This window comes from Ochotona curzoniae, unplaced genomic scaffold (genome assembly GCF_017591425.1).
Source record: "Ochotona curzoniae isolate NIBS_2020 unplaced genomic scaffold, NIBS_Ocur_1.0 contig_908, whole genome shotgun sequence".
In the NCBI taxonomy this organism is placed as follows: domain Eukaryota; kingdom Metazoa; phylum Chordata; class Mammalia; order Lagomorpha; family Ochotonidae; genus Ochotona; species Ochotona curzoniae.
Genome location: NW_024466607.1, coordinates 31,750,816 through 31,767,972, shown reverse-complemented (window position 1 = coordinate 31,767,972; position 17,157 = coordinate 31,750,816). Strand labels below are relative to the sequence as shown.

The 17,157-nt window shown below is 37.1% G+C and overlaps 1 protein-coding gene across 1 annotated transcript in view; it reads left to right on the top strand.

Moving 5' to 3' along the window:
* The first annotated feature begins 2,400 nt into the window (after positions 1–2,400).
* MDFIC2 (MyoD family inhibitor domain containing 2) overlaps positions 2,401–17,157 on the top strand; it is a 94,803-nt gene continuing 80,046 nt past the window's right edge. Inside the window, exons 1-2 of the mRNA XM_040995068.1 lie at positions 2,401–2,475; positions 2,997–3,084. Of these exons, the coding sequence (XP_040851002.1) occupies positions 2,997–3,084 (88 nt within the window). The 5' untranslated portion in view covers positions 2,401–2,475. The remainder of the gene's footprint in view (positions 2,476–2,996; positions 3,085–17,157) is intronic.

The window sequence follows — 17,157 nt, the reverse complement described above, 5'->3', positions numbered from 1 at the left end:
CCTGGAAGCATCACATATTCACTGGTAGCAATGTGTTCTCTGCCACAGGAAGTGCATGGGAGAAGAATGAGAACAAAGTGCCCCTAAAATGCCTGAGAGGCATTCAAAGGGAACTCTCACTGAGAACTCTCTGACTAGTGTCAGCACAAAGCTATTAATCTTCTTCCCTACCAGGCCAGTTTGACTTGGGTGATGTGCAGATAGGGTCTGTTTCTTCTTAGCCATCTGGAACAAACTCAAGCAACCCTTTATTCTTTTATCTATATATTTCTTATATATTCCCATAAATGTCCTTCGTAAAACAAATAATTACCCTTCTCTTCAACAAAAATAAAGTGTATTTATAGCCAAACATGTTCCTATAAAAATCATCTCCAGTCTATAAGAAATTTGCCCCTGCTTACATAAAGGTAGCCTTTTGGGACCAAACCAATGTATATTCACTTTGCAATGATAAATAATAAATATAAATTCTGACAAGAAGTTGGTCACTTTGTAACACTTTCCAAGATTCAATGTAACTCACTGTGCTTGTGTCTCCCTAGCCTATGACACTCATCTTCTGCCCTGAATAAACTATATGTTAATCTTTTTTACACAGTCGGTTTTATTTAAATTAATAAATAACTACATGACATAACTTTACAGAGATCCAGATGTATATTTTTAAATGATAAAAAATTTTCTTTTGTGGAATAAGATTTGCAATTTAATCAGGTGGCCTAATATTAAAATAAACTAGCAGATACATCCAACTGTGTGTGTACCTAGCTCATCTACTTTGTTGTTACTTGAAAATCCTTTTTCATCTAGTTTTAGCATAGACTCGCTTTACCTCCTGTGTTGTCTCTACATATTGCTTAATGCTGTGATTTCTATTTACTCAAAGTCTTTCTGGCCCCATTCATATGTGAAATTTGGATTAACCTGCTTTGCCAAAAAACTGTGATTAAACTATGAAGGAAATTATACTGGGTCTCAAAAATGTGTGAGGAAACAATATAAAACTCTACAGCTATGGACAACAGATAAACTAAAGCATTATTACATGAATCCTATAATTTTGAAACAAAAGAAAACGTTATCGTCAGTTTTTTTACATACTAGTCTTTTTGTACAACAATTATTACTTTGTGGGCAATGATGCAAACAATGAACAAGACAATAAATACTGGGACAGAGACTAAGATGGGACAGATGATGGGCAGGGGGTTATAGTCTTGTCAGGAAGCTAAGTTAACAGAGACTAAATCTGGAGGGTGATCATACCAACAGCCACAAGCGGGATCAGAGAAGGAAAAGATGGTTTCCAGATGAGAGAGATCAAAAGGCTTTCAAGGTGGGGGAGGACATGGGATTCTGAAGAAACATTTCTAGGAATGTTAATAGCACAAGCACATTTGTTCAAGAAACAGCAGCAACACAATTAGGTTGGAGTAAAAAGTTGGGAACCTATAAGAAAGCTTAAAGACTCTGTGGGCTACACTTCAGAAACCACAGTCTGAAATGTGGCCATTCAAGGTCTTTATTAGCTGTCTAAATATGTTGAAATTTATTTTATTATTATTGAGAGGAAATGTAATTTATTTTAGCCTGATAATTAACTAATGGAGGAATATTTCAAAGTTAGCAGCAAAAATGAAATAAAGTAATAATGAAATCGGGAAAGCAGAAGAATTGAATATAAAACAACCAACTTACACACCTTGTCTAGGTAAAGAATGAAGATGGCAAACCACCTTGGGAAAAACTTAAGTATCATTTTCAGTGACGAAAAAATCCTGACAGACTTAAAGAACGGTGGACTATTACTATCACCCACATCCAATGTTTATGCTTTCTGTTTTTAACTTTATCCTTAAAAGAATCTAACAACAACAAATCACCTTTGGAATATTATTCCATACCTCTCTGGGATACCTGCAGATGATCAAAAGATCTTGAAATGTTTCCCTGTTCCTTATAAATGTTAAGAGCAGAGAATTGCTTTTCAAAACATCAGTCACAGGATGAACTTCCACAGAATACAGCTTTCTGGGATTCCCTCAATTGCCTTTTAATCCAATAACCTGTCTATATTTTTCAATTTATTTTCTGCATCTCTTAATAGTGATTCCGGATAACGAATGATGAGTATGGAATGGAAAGGAAATGGCATAAATTTGGTTCATTTGAAAAGAGTTTATATTTTTACTGTGTTTTGCACAGTGTCATTTTAAATATGTGCTACCCTGAGAAGGATTTTATTGTTTTGAACCACAGGCATTATATTACCTAAAAAAAAAAAACCTTTCAGCGGCAAGTTGGATGCTCTGGCAGCATTACAAATCTAGCACCACCCAAGGAGGCAGCGGATTTGCTTCTTCGCTCCCTTCTGTCAGGACAGAGGAATGCTGGACATCCAGAGACAAGCGAGACTATACTACACAGCTTCCCAGTCCCACAGCTTGGGCCTCCTTCTTCTGGAACACACAGGTATGTACACTGCAGTGCCGATTCAAGGGCAGAGTTCAGGCTAGCAAGCCTGGAAAGTCAAGTGCACTCTCTAAAGGTGACACCTTCAGGGAGTTCAACTTGATCTGACTTAGGTCAGAAAGTTCTTATTTCACCCAATAAATTCCTGAAAAGGTCTTTTTATGTGCTTCATTATATCTTTATACATCATTTTGCAGGCTGCTTGTTTACATCGACACAAAAACACCAACTTTTTTTTTTAGTTAAAACTCCATGACTGACTGTAAATGTTACCTTTTCATGTTCAGAAATTCAAGATCTTAAAACAATGCTTATTGATAAACAATGAGATGTCATAAAGCTTAGTTATTCAGTAAGTGTTCAAAATGGCAAATGGATAGAATATTAAGACAAAAGACAGTGAACTAAAACCTACAGTTAGATTTCACCATTATATGGCAGTAGTTTCAAGTAAAAATATCAATGTTATTAGTTTGAACTCTTAATAAATTTTTAATATCATACATTATCTTTTCACTTAGATGTCAGAAATTGAGCTGGAAAAGATAAAAGTAAGAACATCTGAGCATTTTGAAAATGATAAAAATAACATTTCTTGGTTGAAGGAAGGTAAGTCTCCCTACTCTTGACTATCTTTTAGTTTGAACATTGTGTTTATGCTTATAAACAAGAAACAGCATGAGAAAAAAAATATTCTCATAGTTCAAATGTGACTAGCTTCTTTAATTTTTCTTTTTCTTTTTTAAACACATATCCTTAAGCAGTAGTCTGAAGCTGTCTGAGTTTTGAAACACTTCTTGTAGCTCTGTGTTGGGGAAACACAGACTGTATTATTGGTAAAACTTACACATTTTCAATATAGATACGTATTATCTGTGACATTCTTGTACTGCTGTAGATTTTTCTCCATTACAGCCAAGGCTAAGTAATTTGAGAAAAGGTATTTTTAAATGATCGTCACGGAAAGGAAGGCACACTGTAAGAAATAATGTCTGCAAATAGAATCACCATTCACTGCAATTAGAGAAGCCACCTCCCCCGGGGAGAATGCTATCCGGCAGAGGTACGGCATACGAAAGACAGTTACTTGAAATACACACACAAATCAATACATTCTCCTACAATGAGTGCAAATTTGTGCACTTTTGAAACTATGCCTAAACTTGTGATTGTTTACTAGAAGGGTTGGTTTTATAATATTTAGACTTTATGAAATAATTTTATGTATCTCAAAGAAAACCAAACTGACGTTTTCTCTCTCTCTCTCTCTATATATATATATATGCTATTTTTTTTTTACCAGTTCACGAATCTAATACATTGGAAAAAGACTGGTCTAAAGTAATTAAAAATCTTAAAATTCATTTTATAATGTCATAAGAAACTAATATCAAGAAAGTTGCACATTGCTAAAATAATATCAAAAACATCTATAATGCTTTCTGACATTTACTGATTATTATGCTGAATCATCATGACAATCCTTTGAGGCAGTTATAGTATTCCTAATTTACCAATGAGAAAATTGCCTAACAAAATTGAAGTGACTTGCCCAAAATCAGAAAATCAGAAAATAGCAGAGCTAGAATTCAATCCCAGTTCCTATGACTCTGAAGTACATGACTCTACACCTTACCATATTCCAAGGGGAAACTGTTATTCATTAAGACTTGACCTCTGCTCAAAAGTGTTTTCCTGGAGTGTATAAACAACACCTCCAAATTCATTGTTCCTTAACTCTACCATACTTCTACCTTTATGTTAAAAAATGTTTACTTTTCAGAAAAGGATCAAATCCTCTGGCTAATTACTGAATAACCAAATTTAACAGTGGAATTTGTATCTTTGAATGATTTTCTTTCAGAGTAAATGTTGACACACATACACACAAACATACACACCTATGAAGTATTCTCAGAATAATTTCCTGAAAAAAGAAAAAATCCACAGGACTGGAAAATGCTCTTACTTCTTTTTATCAAATGATATTTTAAAAAAACATACTTTTAAAACAATGTAGAAGGGGAAAACATTTGGTTTGGATCACAAGTCCCTATGTGTTTTTCTTGTGAACCTCAAATCCATGATGACAGAGAAGTTCTTCACCGTTACTTGTAAAGACCTTATATTATTTATTTTTAATTTAATTGCTTTACATTTTAAATGTCTCATAAAGAAATAACGATAACATTTTAGACCAATCAATTGTTTCCTAATGAATTTTGTGATAAAAAATTACATCTATTAGATCCAACTTAGGCATTAAATTCTTGTAATCCATAAAATATAATTTCCCAGGTGACCTGTTTTATCCCATTTGGACACTTCATTTAAGCTACACTCAAATTATGTTTACTATATTTCATAAATGGAAATTGAGCCAGATGCTAGATGACAAGATCTTAATTGAGAATTATCAGGATGAGTTAGTTTTCAAACATAAGTGTCTCTTTTTTAATGCTAAAAAAAAGTATATACATTGGCTTTAAAAAAAGTAAAAGAAAAATTGGGATACCAGAAACATTATAGCACTGATGGCAGGCAAAAATGGTTTTAAAATTTCAGCTCAGCTCTTTTATTTACTAGCTGTGTGACTGTAACATGTTACTTTACTGCCTTGAGGCTCAGTTCCCTTAGCCAGGGACTATACCAAAGTGCAGAAATTTGTGAGAATGTAAGAATAAGATTACATTATTCCTGCCATTTATTTCATTCTTTAAAGTAGGATTCAAAATAGAAACGGTTTCAGAATTTAGCTTATACCAGAAAATATGTAACAACAATAGTACTTCATATTTTATCATTTTTTAACTATTTTGGTTCCTATGACAACCTGGTTGTAGTATTATTGCTCCCATTTTACAGACAGATTGAGCCTTAGAGACTTTGGGTCTTGTTTAAGCTCGCAGAGCTGTTTAAATGGCAAACAAAATCATAAACTGAGATCTTAAGGGATCCAATATCTACTATTTTTCCTTTATCATACTATTTTCTTTAACATTTATCAATTATAATCTTTATTCTATTGACCTCCCCAGGCCCCAGCTTTAAAGAGAAAGAGAATGAGAAGGAAGGAGGGACAGAGAAAGGCTTTAAGTAGGGCAAAAAAGTCATTTGACAAAATACTGATGATCATATTGACAAAAGGGGTTACATCTCACATCACAGTGCTGCATCTGTTGCCTCCCTCAAACTCTGGCTGCATCAACCCACCATTAAACTATGGATAATTATCAATGTTGTATTAGGGTTAGAGCTACCACTCACTGGGGTAATCTACACAGGCAGTGGTTATACAACATGACCTGATAGTGGGCATATAACTAAAAGCTATTGCCATCATCATCATTCATGGTACTTATATTCTAGCTTCTGATCATCCAACATTTCACAGTTTATACAACTGAATGAATGAATATTTACTGAATCTGAAATTAGAGATAAATTACATATGTGGCAGATGAACGAATGAACGAAGAAAGAAAGGGGGAGGGAGGGGGAGAGGGGGAGAGAGGGGAGTGAGGGAGGGAGGGAAAGAAGGAAGAAAGACAAGACAAGACAAGTCTCACAATAGAGTAGCTTATTATCTTAATATCTTGCTCCAGCCTAAAAGAAGAAAGAGCTCTTACTTGCCTTCCATTTCCTCTCAGATAGAGGAGGGATCCCCTGCCCTCAGCTCATGAAATCTACTCCCAAAGCTCTTTGCAATAATTAGAATAAACAGTTTTTGACAAATACCTCTGGCAGACCTAAAAAGACACTATTTTAAACTGAATCATCTTTTACCTTCTATCAAACCATCAAGAAATCTTCTATTAATACTAGCCTTAATACCTTTAAATCTAGACTTAGCAAATCCTAAATTCACCAGATTCCTGGGTAATAACTAAAAATTCAAGAGGATATAGGTGGAGCCAACAAATAAATGTTTGGCAGTAAGACCAGTGATACTGAAATAAAATGCCAAGGAGTCATATGGAGAAATTCTATTGTTATAAAAAAAAAATCATGGGTTTTAAAGTAAGCAGCAGTCAAGATGAGGTGCACCACGCAACTGTTGACCGACACGTACATTAAGGCCAGTATCGAAGGTGGCCATGGTGTATCTGCACAGCAGAATCCACTCTGAGAACCAAGGTACCTGAGGCTGGACGTCGCTTTATTGTAGTGCTAGGGAATGGGGCCCACTCACTAATTATTTGTGTGATGACTGACACAAAATGAGGGAAGGGAGAGTTGGGAAAAGTACTGATTTACAGTCTAAATTCTAGTTAGATAGAATAAGAAATTCTGGTGCTTTATTGCAAAGTAGGGTGACTAGAGATAATGACAATAATGTATGTTTACTTAAGAAAAAAACTGGAACAAGAGGGATTCTGAGGTTTTTTTTTTTTGCCACAAAGAATTGTTAGATGTTCGAGGAGACCAATATATTTATTTTGATTAGGCAGTACATGCATATATAGAAACATTACATGGTACCTCATAAACATGTGTAATTTTTGTGTCAAGTTAGAATAAAATTAAAACACAAACACAAATAGAAACACACCAAAAAATACGAGGGAGGAAAGCAGACTAAACTGCAGCTATATATTAAATAAGTGAGGGAGCGATTCTGTGTTGTCACTGCAGGTCTGAGAGCAGTGACTATTATACCGAAGCATGTTAGAATCAAATGAGTCTTTACATTGGTAACTGGGACGCACAGGGACGTGATCAGGCAGCGGAAAAGTTAAGAAAAGAAAAACAAGGGTGGTTAAGTCACTGATCTGTTCAACATTCCTAAAGTGAGGACTACCCGTCTAGTATAAAAGTCATAACAAGGAGAGAAAGAACAAGGTTCAAATGTGAAAAACTTTATGGAGGAAAAAACTAATGCAACATAGAAATTGGGGGGAAAATTACAGGTGCAATAGGCTGGCATGTAATACTCCATTAAGCCAAGGAGCATTGTGGGTAAGCATTTCAATGCTGGTGTCGTACACCATTTGATACGGAAGACAAACATCAAGATGAAGGGAGGGAAGCTCTTAAATTGTCGCCATTTGCAATTTAAAGTCGCAGCATCACCAGCATTTGAACTGCATATAATGTATCGTGTCTCCTGATGTTTTTCAGAAGGGAAAAAAATCCTTCATACAGGAGGATTTCTATGTGAAATCCCCTGAGTGATAAAGGTTAAGTAAGAGTAGCAACAACAATGAAACGCCACGCAGGACACAGGAAGCAGGTGCTGGGAGTCTATTCAGCCCTTAGTCAGCCAGTAAGTTCTACCTCAGATCTTGACTCTCTAGACAAAATCTAATACAATTTCCTGAAAACTGGCTTTTGTCCTTCAAAAGACTAGCTATTTGCAATTGTTTCACTGGGGTATTCCCTTCACAGTTGCAACTAGTGTAGGGAAAACATTTATTCCAAGTTGCAAATATATCAATTCAAGAAACGACTAGGTATCATAAGCAAGCCTGTTCCCATTGAATCAGAATCAATAAATATCAGAGACTAATAATCCAAAATATTCAAAAACAATTTCAATATAAAAATCCACATTCCAACAATTACCTTTCTTTTTTTTATGTTAAGTTTTTAAGCACATCTTGTTCCAGACCTCCAAATTCATTCGTAAATGAGACGAAAAAAAAGAGGACCCTCACTTAATAATAGTCACAAATTCCTCAGACTTTTCTTTAATTCTAAGTGAAACAATTTACCTCATTTACTCAGAAAGAAATTTCGGATCATGACTATTAAAAGAACTTCAAAATGCACATTAGCAACCATTCAATGAGGCTCCTTTTGAATTCAGAGACATTTTATGCAAACACTGATGCAAAAAAAAAAGAGACAGAGAATGGGGCCCAGCGTGGTAGCCTAGCAGCTAAAGTCTTCCCTTTGAATTGCCATGATACCATATGGGCACTGGTTCTAATCCCAGCAGAGCCACTTCCCATCCAGCTCCCTGCCTGTGGCCCGGGAAAGCAGTTAAGGACGGCCCAAAGCCTTGGGACTCTGCACCCACGTGGGAGACCCGGAAGAGCTCCTGGCTCCTGGCTTCAGATTGGCTCAGCTCCTGCAGTTGTGGTCACTTGGGGAGTGAATCATCACACAGAAGATCTTGCTCTTTGTCTCTCCTCCTCTCTGTATATCTAACTTTGCAATAAAAATAAATAAATATTTAAAAAAAAAACTTTAAAAAGGAGAATGTCAATCTCTACTCTCAAAGTATTCATACATTAAGTGTTCTACTCTAAAGGCTAAATATCATGGTCGCTTCAGCAGCACATATACTGAAATTGGAAAGGCTAAATATTAAACCTTATTAATTCTGCCGTTCAAACTAATTCTCATTTCTAAGAGGATTATTTTTTGCATGTAACTTAAAAATCAACCTATACTAAAATGTATATTAAGTTGTTAATTTCCATGAGTAGCATTTTTTGAGATTCCTTTGACCTATGTAAATACAGGAAATAAAAAAACATTAACTCTTATTTTTGTAGTTTTCATTAGCTTGTAAAAATATGTCACATAATAATCAAAACAGTTGTGAAAAAAAGCCCAAAAAAAAGCTTTTGTTTTTTAGCAGAGCTGATAAGAGAAACTGATATAAAATACACCCTTGAAAGCTATATAAGTCAGTAAAATAACAATACTGTCTTAGCCCATTTTGGGGTGCTACAATAGAATACAGCAGATTGCACCCAGTGCAGTAGCCTAGTGGCTAGAGTCTTTACCTTGCAAGCACTGGGATCCCATACAGGCAGTGGTTCATATCCCAGCGGCCCCACTCCTCATCCAGCTCCTTGCTTGTAGCCTGGAAAAGCAATCGAGGACGGCTCAAAGCCTTGGGACCCTGCACTCACGTAGGAGATCCAGAAGAGGCTCCTGGCTCCTGGCTTCAGATCAACTCAGCTTTGGTCATTGTGACCACTTGTGGAGTGAACCAGGAGATGGAGGAGGATCTTCCTCTCTGTCTTGCCTCCTTTCTGTATATCTGACTTTCCAACAAAAATAAATAAGTCTTTTTTAAAAAAGAATACAGCAATTACATCATTTATGAAGGAAATAAATGTATTCATTTTAGCTCTACAGGCTGGAACGACCAAGGTGAAGAGTCCACACTCACGTGCAGTGGGGGCCTTCTGGCTGCATCACATCCTAAGGTGGAACACAAAAAAGGAAGTGCAGTCACCTTTCGAATCAGGAACATGCTCCTGTGACTATTACAGACTCACGGCATTAGTTCAGTCACAGGGCAAAGCTTCATGACTTAGTCATCTCTTCAAGGTCCCACCCCTCAACACACTCTTAGATTAGAGGCTGTTTCTAAAACACACCATTTGAACATACATGCTATTTGAGCACACATTCAAACCAGGCAGACATGAAAAAGATAATTTCACAAGCATAACTGTTTTTGCTGAAATGTGAGGATGTGATCAAGATTGGTATAAGGACCAGCCCTCAGAATCAATAGTTAAGGAAATTCTTTTTGGGGAGGTGAGGTATCATATATCCAGAGCTGTGACTTAAATGGAAAAAAGACTAAAGCCTACAAAAACTCAGGAAAGCACTCCTACTGGAAGAAGGATAAAGTATTAAGATACCATTACACCTAGGATATTATATTAAGATATTATAGCTCAGAATGACTAACCAGGAAAAGTTGGGTGGAAGGACAGGTACAAAGAAAGAAGATGTTTAAGTTGGAAATAACGCAGTAGCTAGCCAGTCGGAAGGTTGGATGCTTTTCCTGACTGGAATTAGAAGCCATGGACCATTCAAACAGATGAACAGAAGCAACCAGTTCTATTGTATCAGTCAAAGAAAGGTGAGACAATTGCAGTTGACTAAGCACAAGTTGCTAGCCAGGATAGGATAAAATTCAACAAGGAGATTTATTTGCAGGTAGAACTAACCAAAACAATGGGATCTGTTTGCAGGTAGAACAAACAGAATTGGCAAGAGCCAAGAAGGGAGTTAAGCTTAAGACATTACATGCTTAACGGAAAAAGAATGTGAAATAAACAAGAAATGTAACAATTTGTTGTTGGCTAGGTAGGGTCTATTCCAGGCTCTTCTCTTTTACATAAAAAAAAAAAAAAAAGCATTCCAAGGCCTGACACAATAACCTAATGGCTTAATCCTCACCTTGCATCTGCTGGGGATCCCACATGGGCACCAGTTCATGTCCCAGCTGCTCCACTTCCCATCCAGCTCCCTGCTTGGGCCTGGAAAAGCAGGCAAGGATGGTCCAAAACATTGGGACCCTGCACCAGAGTGGGAGACCTGAGGAGGCTGTTGGGCTCTGACTGGCTCAGTTCCAGCCCTTGCGACCACTTGGGGAGTGAACCAGTAGATGAAATTCTGCCTTTCCAAATAAATAAATAATCTTTTTTAAAACAAAGCATTCTAAAGCATTCACAAATATGACTTACAAAGTGATGAATAAATTGGCTACAGAAGGGAGGATCAGGAGATCTGGGTAGAAGAGTTGGGATGCCTCAGACCTGTCTCCATGAAAGCTGTCACTTGGGCATCAGTAAGAACTAACAGCTGATCTACTTTAAATAACATTGAAAACCTTGAGATTGTACCTAGTCTTGAAGAATGAGATGTTGCTTATAGTGAGACAAAAGAAATAAATACATTTCAAATATAAGGAATGTCAAGCTAAAGACACCAGGGTAGGGAAGAAAAGCTCCTGCTCCAAGAAGTGAAAGAAACAAGGATGGCAGGAGCATTTTGACCCAAATAAGATTAGTTAGCAACCCATGAGTGCCAGGAGTTTGGCTGAGAAGAGGACCTAGAGGCTCCAATAGGTCCTGGTTGGCATTTGGATCCTAACAACCTCTTTACTCTGGGAATGCCTACCAAAAATAAAGTTCATATGTGTATCACTATATTTTATTTTCAAAGGAATATAAAATAAAACTGTCAAAGAACAACATTATTTTCAGAACATAACTTCAAAAGAAAGCTTTACCAGCTCTTAAGCAGAAAACAACAGACTCTGATTCTACATAACTGCGGCACTAGAAAGCACAGTGCGTGGCTCGCAGTCCAGAAACCAATCCAGGTCCAAGGCAAGAAGGAGTCAATTCAACCCGGGTGGGACTCCAAGCAAGACCTTAGGTATTTATTTCACTACAAGGCTTCTGTCTTCGCTCCTCTTCCCACGCCCAGAATTCTAAACAAAGCAATGCCAAGAGTACTGGGATTTATGAGCTCACCGTTCTGGATAGGCAAGGCTTGACTGACAGCATCAGAAGGCTACACACAATGAGAGGCAGTCAGTTCCTCAAAGGGAACTCAGGATTCTAGCAAAATAAAGGCAGAATAGATGCTGCCAGCTTCCCTATGTAACATCTACTATCAGCTAATTCCAATGGTCTGATTTGCAGGGATTTTTTTTTTCCATAAGGGATAATATTTTCTTAAGAATTTGACATGTGCTGCTGATGAAGCACTGAATACTGCAGCAAGGAGAGCACTGGCTTTAAATGTAGTGGCCTTCTCCCTAAGTTCAAATGTCAGAATCGTTTTGATTCTCTGATAACCTTATTTTATGTGTAGAAAGTTCAGTAAAAGATGAGATCTTCTGTGTTTTCATGGGTCAACAAATTAAACTCGAGCAGCACATCTTAGAGCTGACAGTTGAAATTTCTTTCCAACTAAGACTATAAAGTATTAAGTTCATTTTTTTAATAAAATGATGATGTTGATCCAATGGAATGGAAAGCCTACAAGATGCCATGTTAGCCTTGAGACTTTGACCAGATGAATTAATCAGTGCAAAGTCCCTTAAGTTGTTAAACAGCAGATTTAAAGACTCTATTTCAATGATGATAGGTCAGTACATCAAATCCAGAATGATCTTAGCTCACTATTACTAATTGCAAATTTATGAACTAGCAGTGAAGTAATCCATGATGACAGAGGACCAACCTCTCCTATCTCAATATGAAGATTAAAAACTGTAGATAACTAGAGACACTGAGAGATTTATACCTTTCAACCTATTTTTTTGGTGGAATCATTCATTTTCCTGTATGTCATAACAGTGGTTGATGTGATATACTTAATCAACATTAGTATAAAGAACAACCTGATAGTGATAGGAAAAGAGTGTCTTATGTTCTATGCCTCAGGAATAAGGACATTTCATTTCTTGTAAATTCTACAAAGCAATACTTTACGTTTATATGATTATGGCCCATTTCTTTCAGCTAAGAAACCACATTTAGGGGGAATATACTCTCTAATAAAATGCACCTACACTAGATGCTCACCAGACCATTATGGCAGGGAAAAAAAAAAGAGGAACGTGAAGAGAGCAAATGAAAACATCACTTTACAAGCATAAATCATTTCCACCATTTTAGCCATTATTTAAGCCTGTCAAGAAGTAAATGTGCAGCAAAGATGAAAAGCAAGGGCAACAATGGTATTTTTGCCAGTGTATAACTTCCAGAAAGGCAGAAAGGACAACTCCTACAGTATCTGGTAAGACAGCAGCCAATTTTTCCTTTTGAGCTAAATTCCACACCAACATGGATCTGAAAGTAAATATGTATATTGCAGAGGTAAGAAATATTAGTCATGATTCCTAATCCAAAACAACACACAATTAGAAAAATCTGCATTTTAACTCCCCTTTCACTTAACAATACTTACTTTTTCATATATAGAAAAGTCAGTCTTATAAATAGAAATCTAAATTTCTTTTGGGATTCTAGAAGCTAGAAAGATACGAATTTTTCTCCCTAAAAGTGTTAACACTAAAATATCTTAAATGAACTTTCACAAAATGTAAAAAGTTTGTATAAATAAATTCTTTGCAGAATGAAGATTATATCAAAAATCTATGTTACAACCTCTTAGAAACAAGTCTTAAAACTAATGTCTAGTCAACACATGGAATTGAAATGAAGTACCATTCATTCTGTAAAAGAACTATTTGGTTTACAGGATTTAAATGGAAGACAGGACTTAGTTATTAAGTCAGGCAAAGATGTAGAAAGTGACTTACATGCAGATTGTAGTGACTGACAACATCAAAATTATAACACTGTAATACCCTTCTATTCATATTTATGCAAGTTATAAATGCTATAACTCAGCTTCCATAATAGCCGCCATTTAAGTTGGAAAGGAATTAAATGGATTAATCATTATAACATTCGCCTATTGAAACTGGTTAACTGAACAAAACATAGCCATAAAAGGATAAACTAAAAATTTTACTTTGTTGAAATCATCTTTGTGAAATAAATACTTGAAAATAAAATATATCTGGGCCCGGCGCAAGTGGTTAAAGGTCCTCGCCTTGCACGCCCGGGATCCCATATGGGCGCCGGTTCTAATCCCGGCAGCCCCGCTTCCCTTCCAGCTCCCTGCCTGTGGCCTGGGAGGGCAGTCGAGGACGGCCCAAGGCTTTGGGACCCTGCACCCATGTGGGAGACCCAGAAGAGGCTCCTGGCTTCGGATCGGCATAGTATCGGCCCGTTGCGCTCACTTGGGGAGTGAATCATCGGACGGAAGATCTTCCTCTCTGTCTCTCCTCTCTGTATATCCGCCTTTCCAATGAAAAAAATAATAAAAAATAAATCTTTAAAAAAAAAAAAAAGAAAAGAAAATATATCATATCAATATCTGCGGAAAAATAACCACAGTGGCAGAATCAATATCATCAGACTAACAACATATTTCCACATGAACAGTAAATAGATAAAAAAAAATCTATAAGCCTAAGAATAATACCTGGATGTCAAACATAATTTTGGTTTTCAGATCCGCCTATCTGGCCATACCATCTTTCCTGCAATAAAACCTTACTCACATATCCGTCTTACATTTGGTAAGTAGATCCCCAGCACCAACCCTAGCTGTGATCCTGACCTTCCTTTCTATTTCTTAAATTTATCTCTTTTGTTTTACTGAAATGCAGACAAAGAGAGATACAGGCAGACAGAGACAGAGACAAACTTCCCCTCTGCTAGTTTACCCCCTAAATTCCTGTACCATCCAGGACTGAGCCAGGCCAAAGTTGGAATTCAAAACCCAACCTAGGTCTTCCCTATGAGTAGCAGGACCCATCCACTCGAGCAGTTGCCTGCTGCCTCTCGGTTTGTACATTAGCAAGAAGCTGGAATGTACAGCAAAAGCTGGGACTTGAAGCCCCACACTCTGATTACGGGTCATGGGTGCTCCAAACAGCAGTTTAACAAGTGTGTTAAACACCTGGTCCTGAGTTTTTCTACATTCAGAATTTACAAAAGGAAAATTCCTGCAGCAGGTATTCATCCTAGCTGTTGAGATTGCTGGCTACAATGCCCACAAAGGGTACCTAGTCTGAATTCACAGCTCTGGCTCTTGATTCCAGCTCCCCACTAACCTGGACTCTTGAGTGACAGTGGTGATGGCTCAAGTAGTAACTGGGTTCCTAATTCCCACACAGGAGACACAAGTTCCAGGTCCACACTCAGGACCAGCCCTGCCCCACACAATGCAAGTATCTGGGGTGTGAACCAGCAAGTAGATGAGCCAGCAAGCAGTGTATGTCTCACAGCATGTCTGTGTCTCTCTCTGCCTCTCAGATAAATTTAAAAAAAAAAAAAAAAGCAAAAATGTAAAAAAAAAAAAAAATCCCCTTAAATCCTAAAGCTGTACAAAATAGCAAAGGCTAAGACACTAGTCTGTAAAAGCTTTAAACCAAAGCAAACATCACGTCTTTCAGATGGCAATCACGGATTCACTATATCCACTGTACTTGTTGAACCATAAATAAAATTCAATCATCCTTGACGGCAAAAAGTTTGTGAATTAACAGCAATTCATTTTGGTAAAATTTCTTAAGGCAATCAAATAACACTTAACAAATTATCAGTTTTAGGAGTTCGTATTTCACAAACAGAAGCCACAAAAATACTTAAGAAAGAAAGGTGGGGCAGCAAAGCAGCACAGAGAGCTAATCCTCCACCTGCCATACTGCATCCCATGCGGGCACAGATTCACTCCTGATTCTATCTCCCTGCTGACAGCCTGAGAAAGCAACAAAGGATGGCGCAAAGCCTTGGGACCCTGCACCCTTGAGAGACCCAGAAGAAGCTCCTGGCTCCTAACTTCAGATCAGATCAGATCAGCTTTGGCCATTCTGGCCATTTAGGGAATCATTCAACAGACGGAAGATCTTAATGGAAGAGTACTTAATATTGAGAGGGTTTCCATCCACTGGTTTGGCAGCAGCTTGGGCTGGACCAGCCAGAAGCCAAAGGTCTTAAATTTGACGTGAAGAACACCTGGGTGGCAGGAATCCAAACCCATGAGCCATCACCTATTACCACCCAAGGTTCCGAAAGTGGATTAGAAGCAGAGCACCCAAGACTAGAAACAGGCACTGGATTATGGAATGCAGGGGTCCCAAACGGTGGCTTAATCTACTTGTAACAGAAGGCCCAAGCTAGGAAATAAAAATTTCTCATTTTACACAAGGAAGAAAACTGAGAAATACTTTTGATCCTTGAAGAAGGAATGCAACCCAACTCAAAGAATTCTGATTACACAAATACATACACTGCTTCATAAGAATAAGTATCATCTGTAATTCTGACTAATCAATTGAAACTGATGATGCTATATATTAATTTTCTTCAGTAACAGGAGAAACTGCATGAACTACCTAGGGGTAAGAAGAGATTCAGGCTAATTGTAGCCCTCCAGAGCACCAATAACTAAATAATTCCAATTTCCAACAGGACATTCAGTATTTGTGATCCAGGGCAAGTATTTAACAAGCTCCACCTCAACTTTCCCTAGCATATTTTAGTAAAAAGGTAGACTGCTGGGTTCTTTGGCTTTATTCTCATGAGAGCTCAATTAACAAAAAGTAATTATTCAAAACTAGGCAAAATGTTTTTGCAATCATTAAAATTATCTAATTTAATTTGATAAGAACACTGTGCTTACATAAATTTGGCTTGTTTTCCTTTTTTAAAAAAAGCAAGCTGAATTCAGAGAAATAGATTTCTAACATTTCAGAAGAAATTGTTGATAGGGAATAAATACTCTCCAATCAGCACATATTGATTAAACCACCACGCACTGCCAAATCCTGGCTCACACACTCCGGAGAGGCAGATCATGTGGGATCGTATCAGTCCTGTGGAAGATGTTCACTCTAAGTACCATGGGAAAACACTGAATGGCGGGAGGCAGAGAGTGGTCAATGCACTCCAGTATTAGATTGGCTTTTTAAAAACAAAAGAAAGCTGCGGTTTGGATTAAAGAGAAGAAAATGCTGACTGATGGAAAGCAGGTAGGAAGGCTAATAGCCCAAGAAGAAGTAAAAATAATGACAATATCAGTGAAAAATAGAAAAATTCTGAGAATTCACCAAAAATTAGATTTAGCCAGAATTTTGATAACTGGGTTGTGAAAAGAAGAGAGAATATCAAAAAGCATATTGTCCAAGTTGTAGGGTAAATAATCACGCTCTTTACTCAGGAACACCAAAACAGGTTTAAAATTAATAATTAAATTTTTAAAAATTATGTTATTTGGAAAAGTACATTAACCAATTTCAAGACATAAGAAGTAATGTGATCTGCAAACTAGGGTTCAATGTTTCTTGAACTTTGGTTACCTAAAATCAGTTTCAGTACATTTTCTGGTAGGATC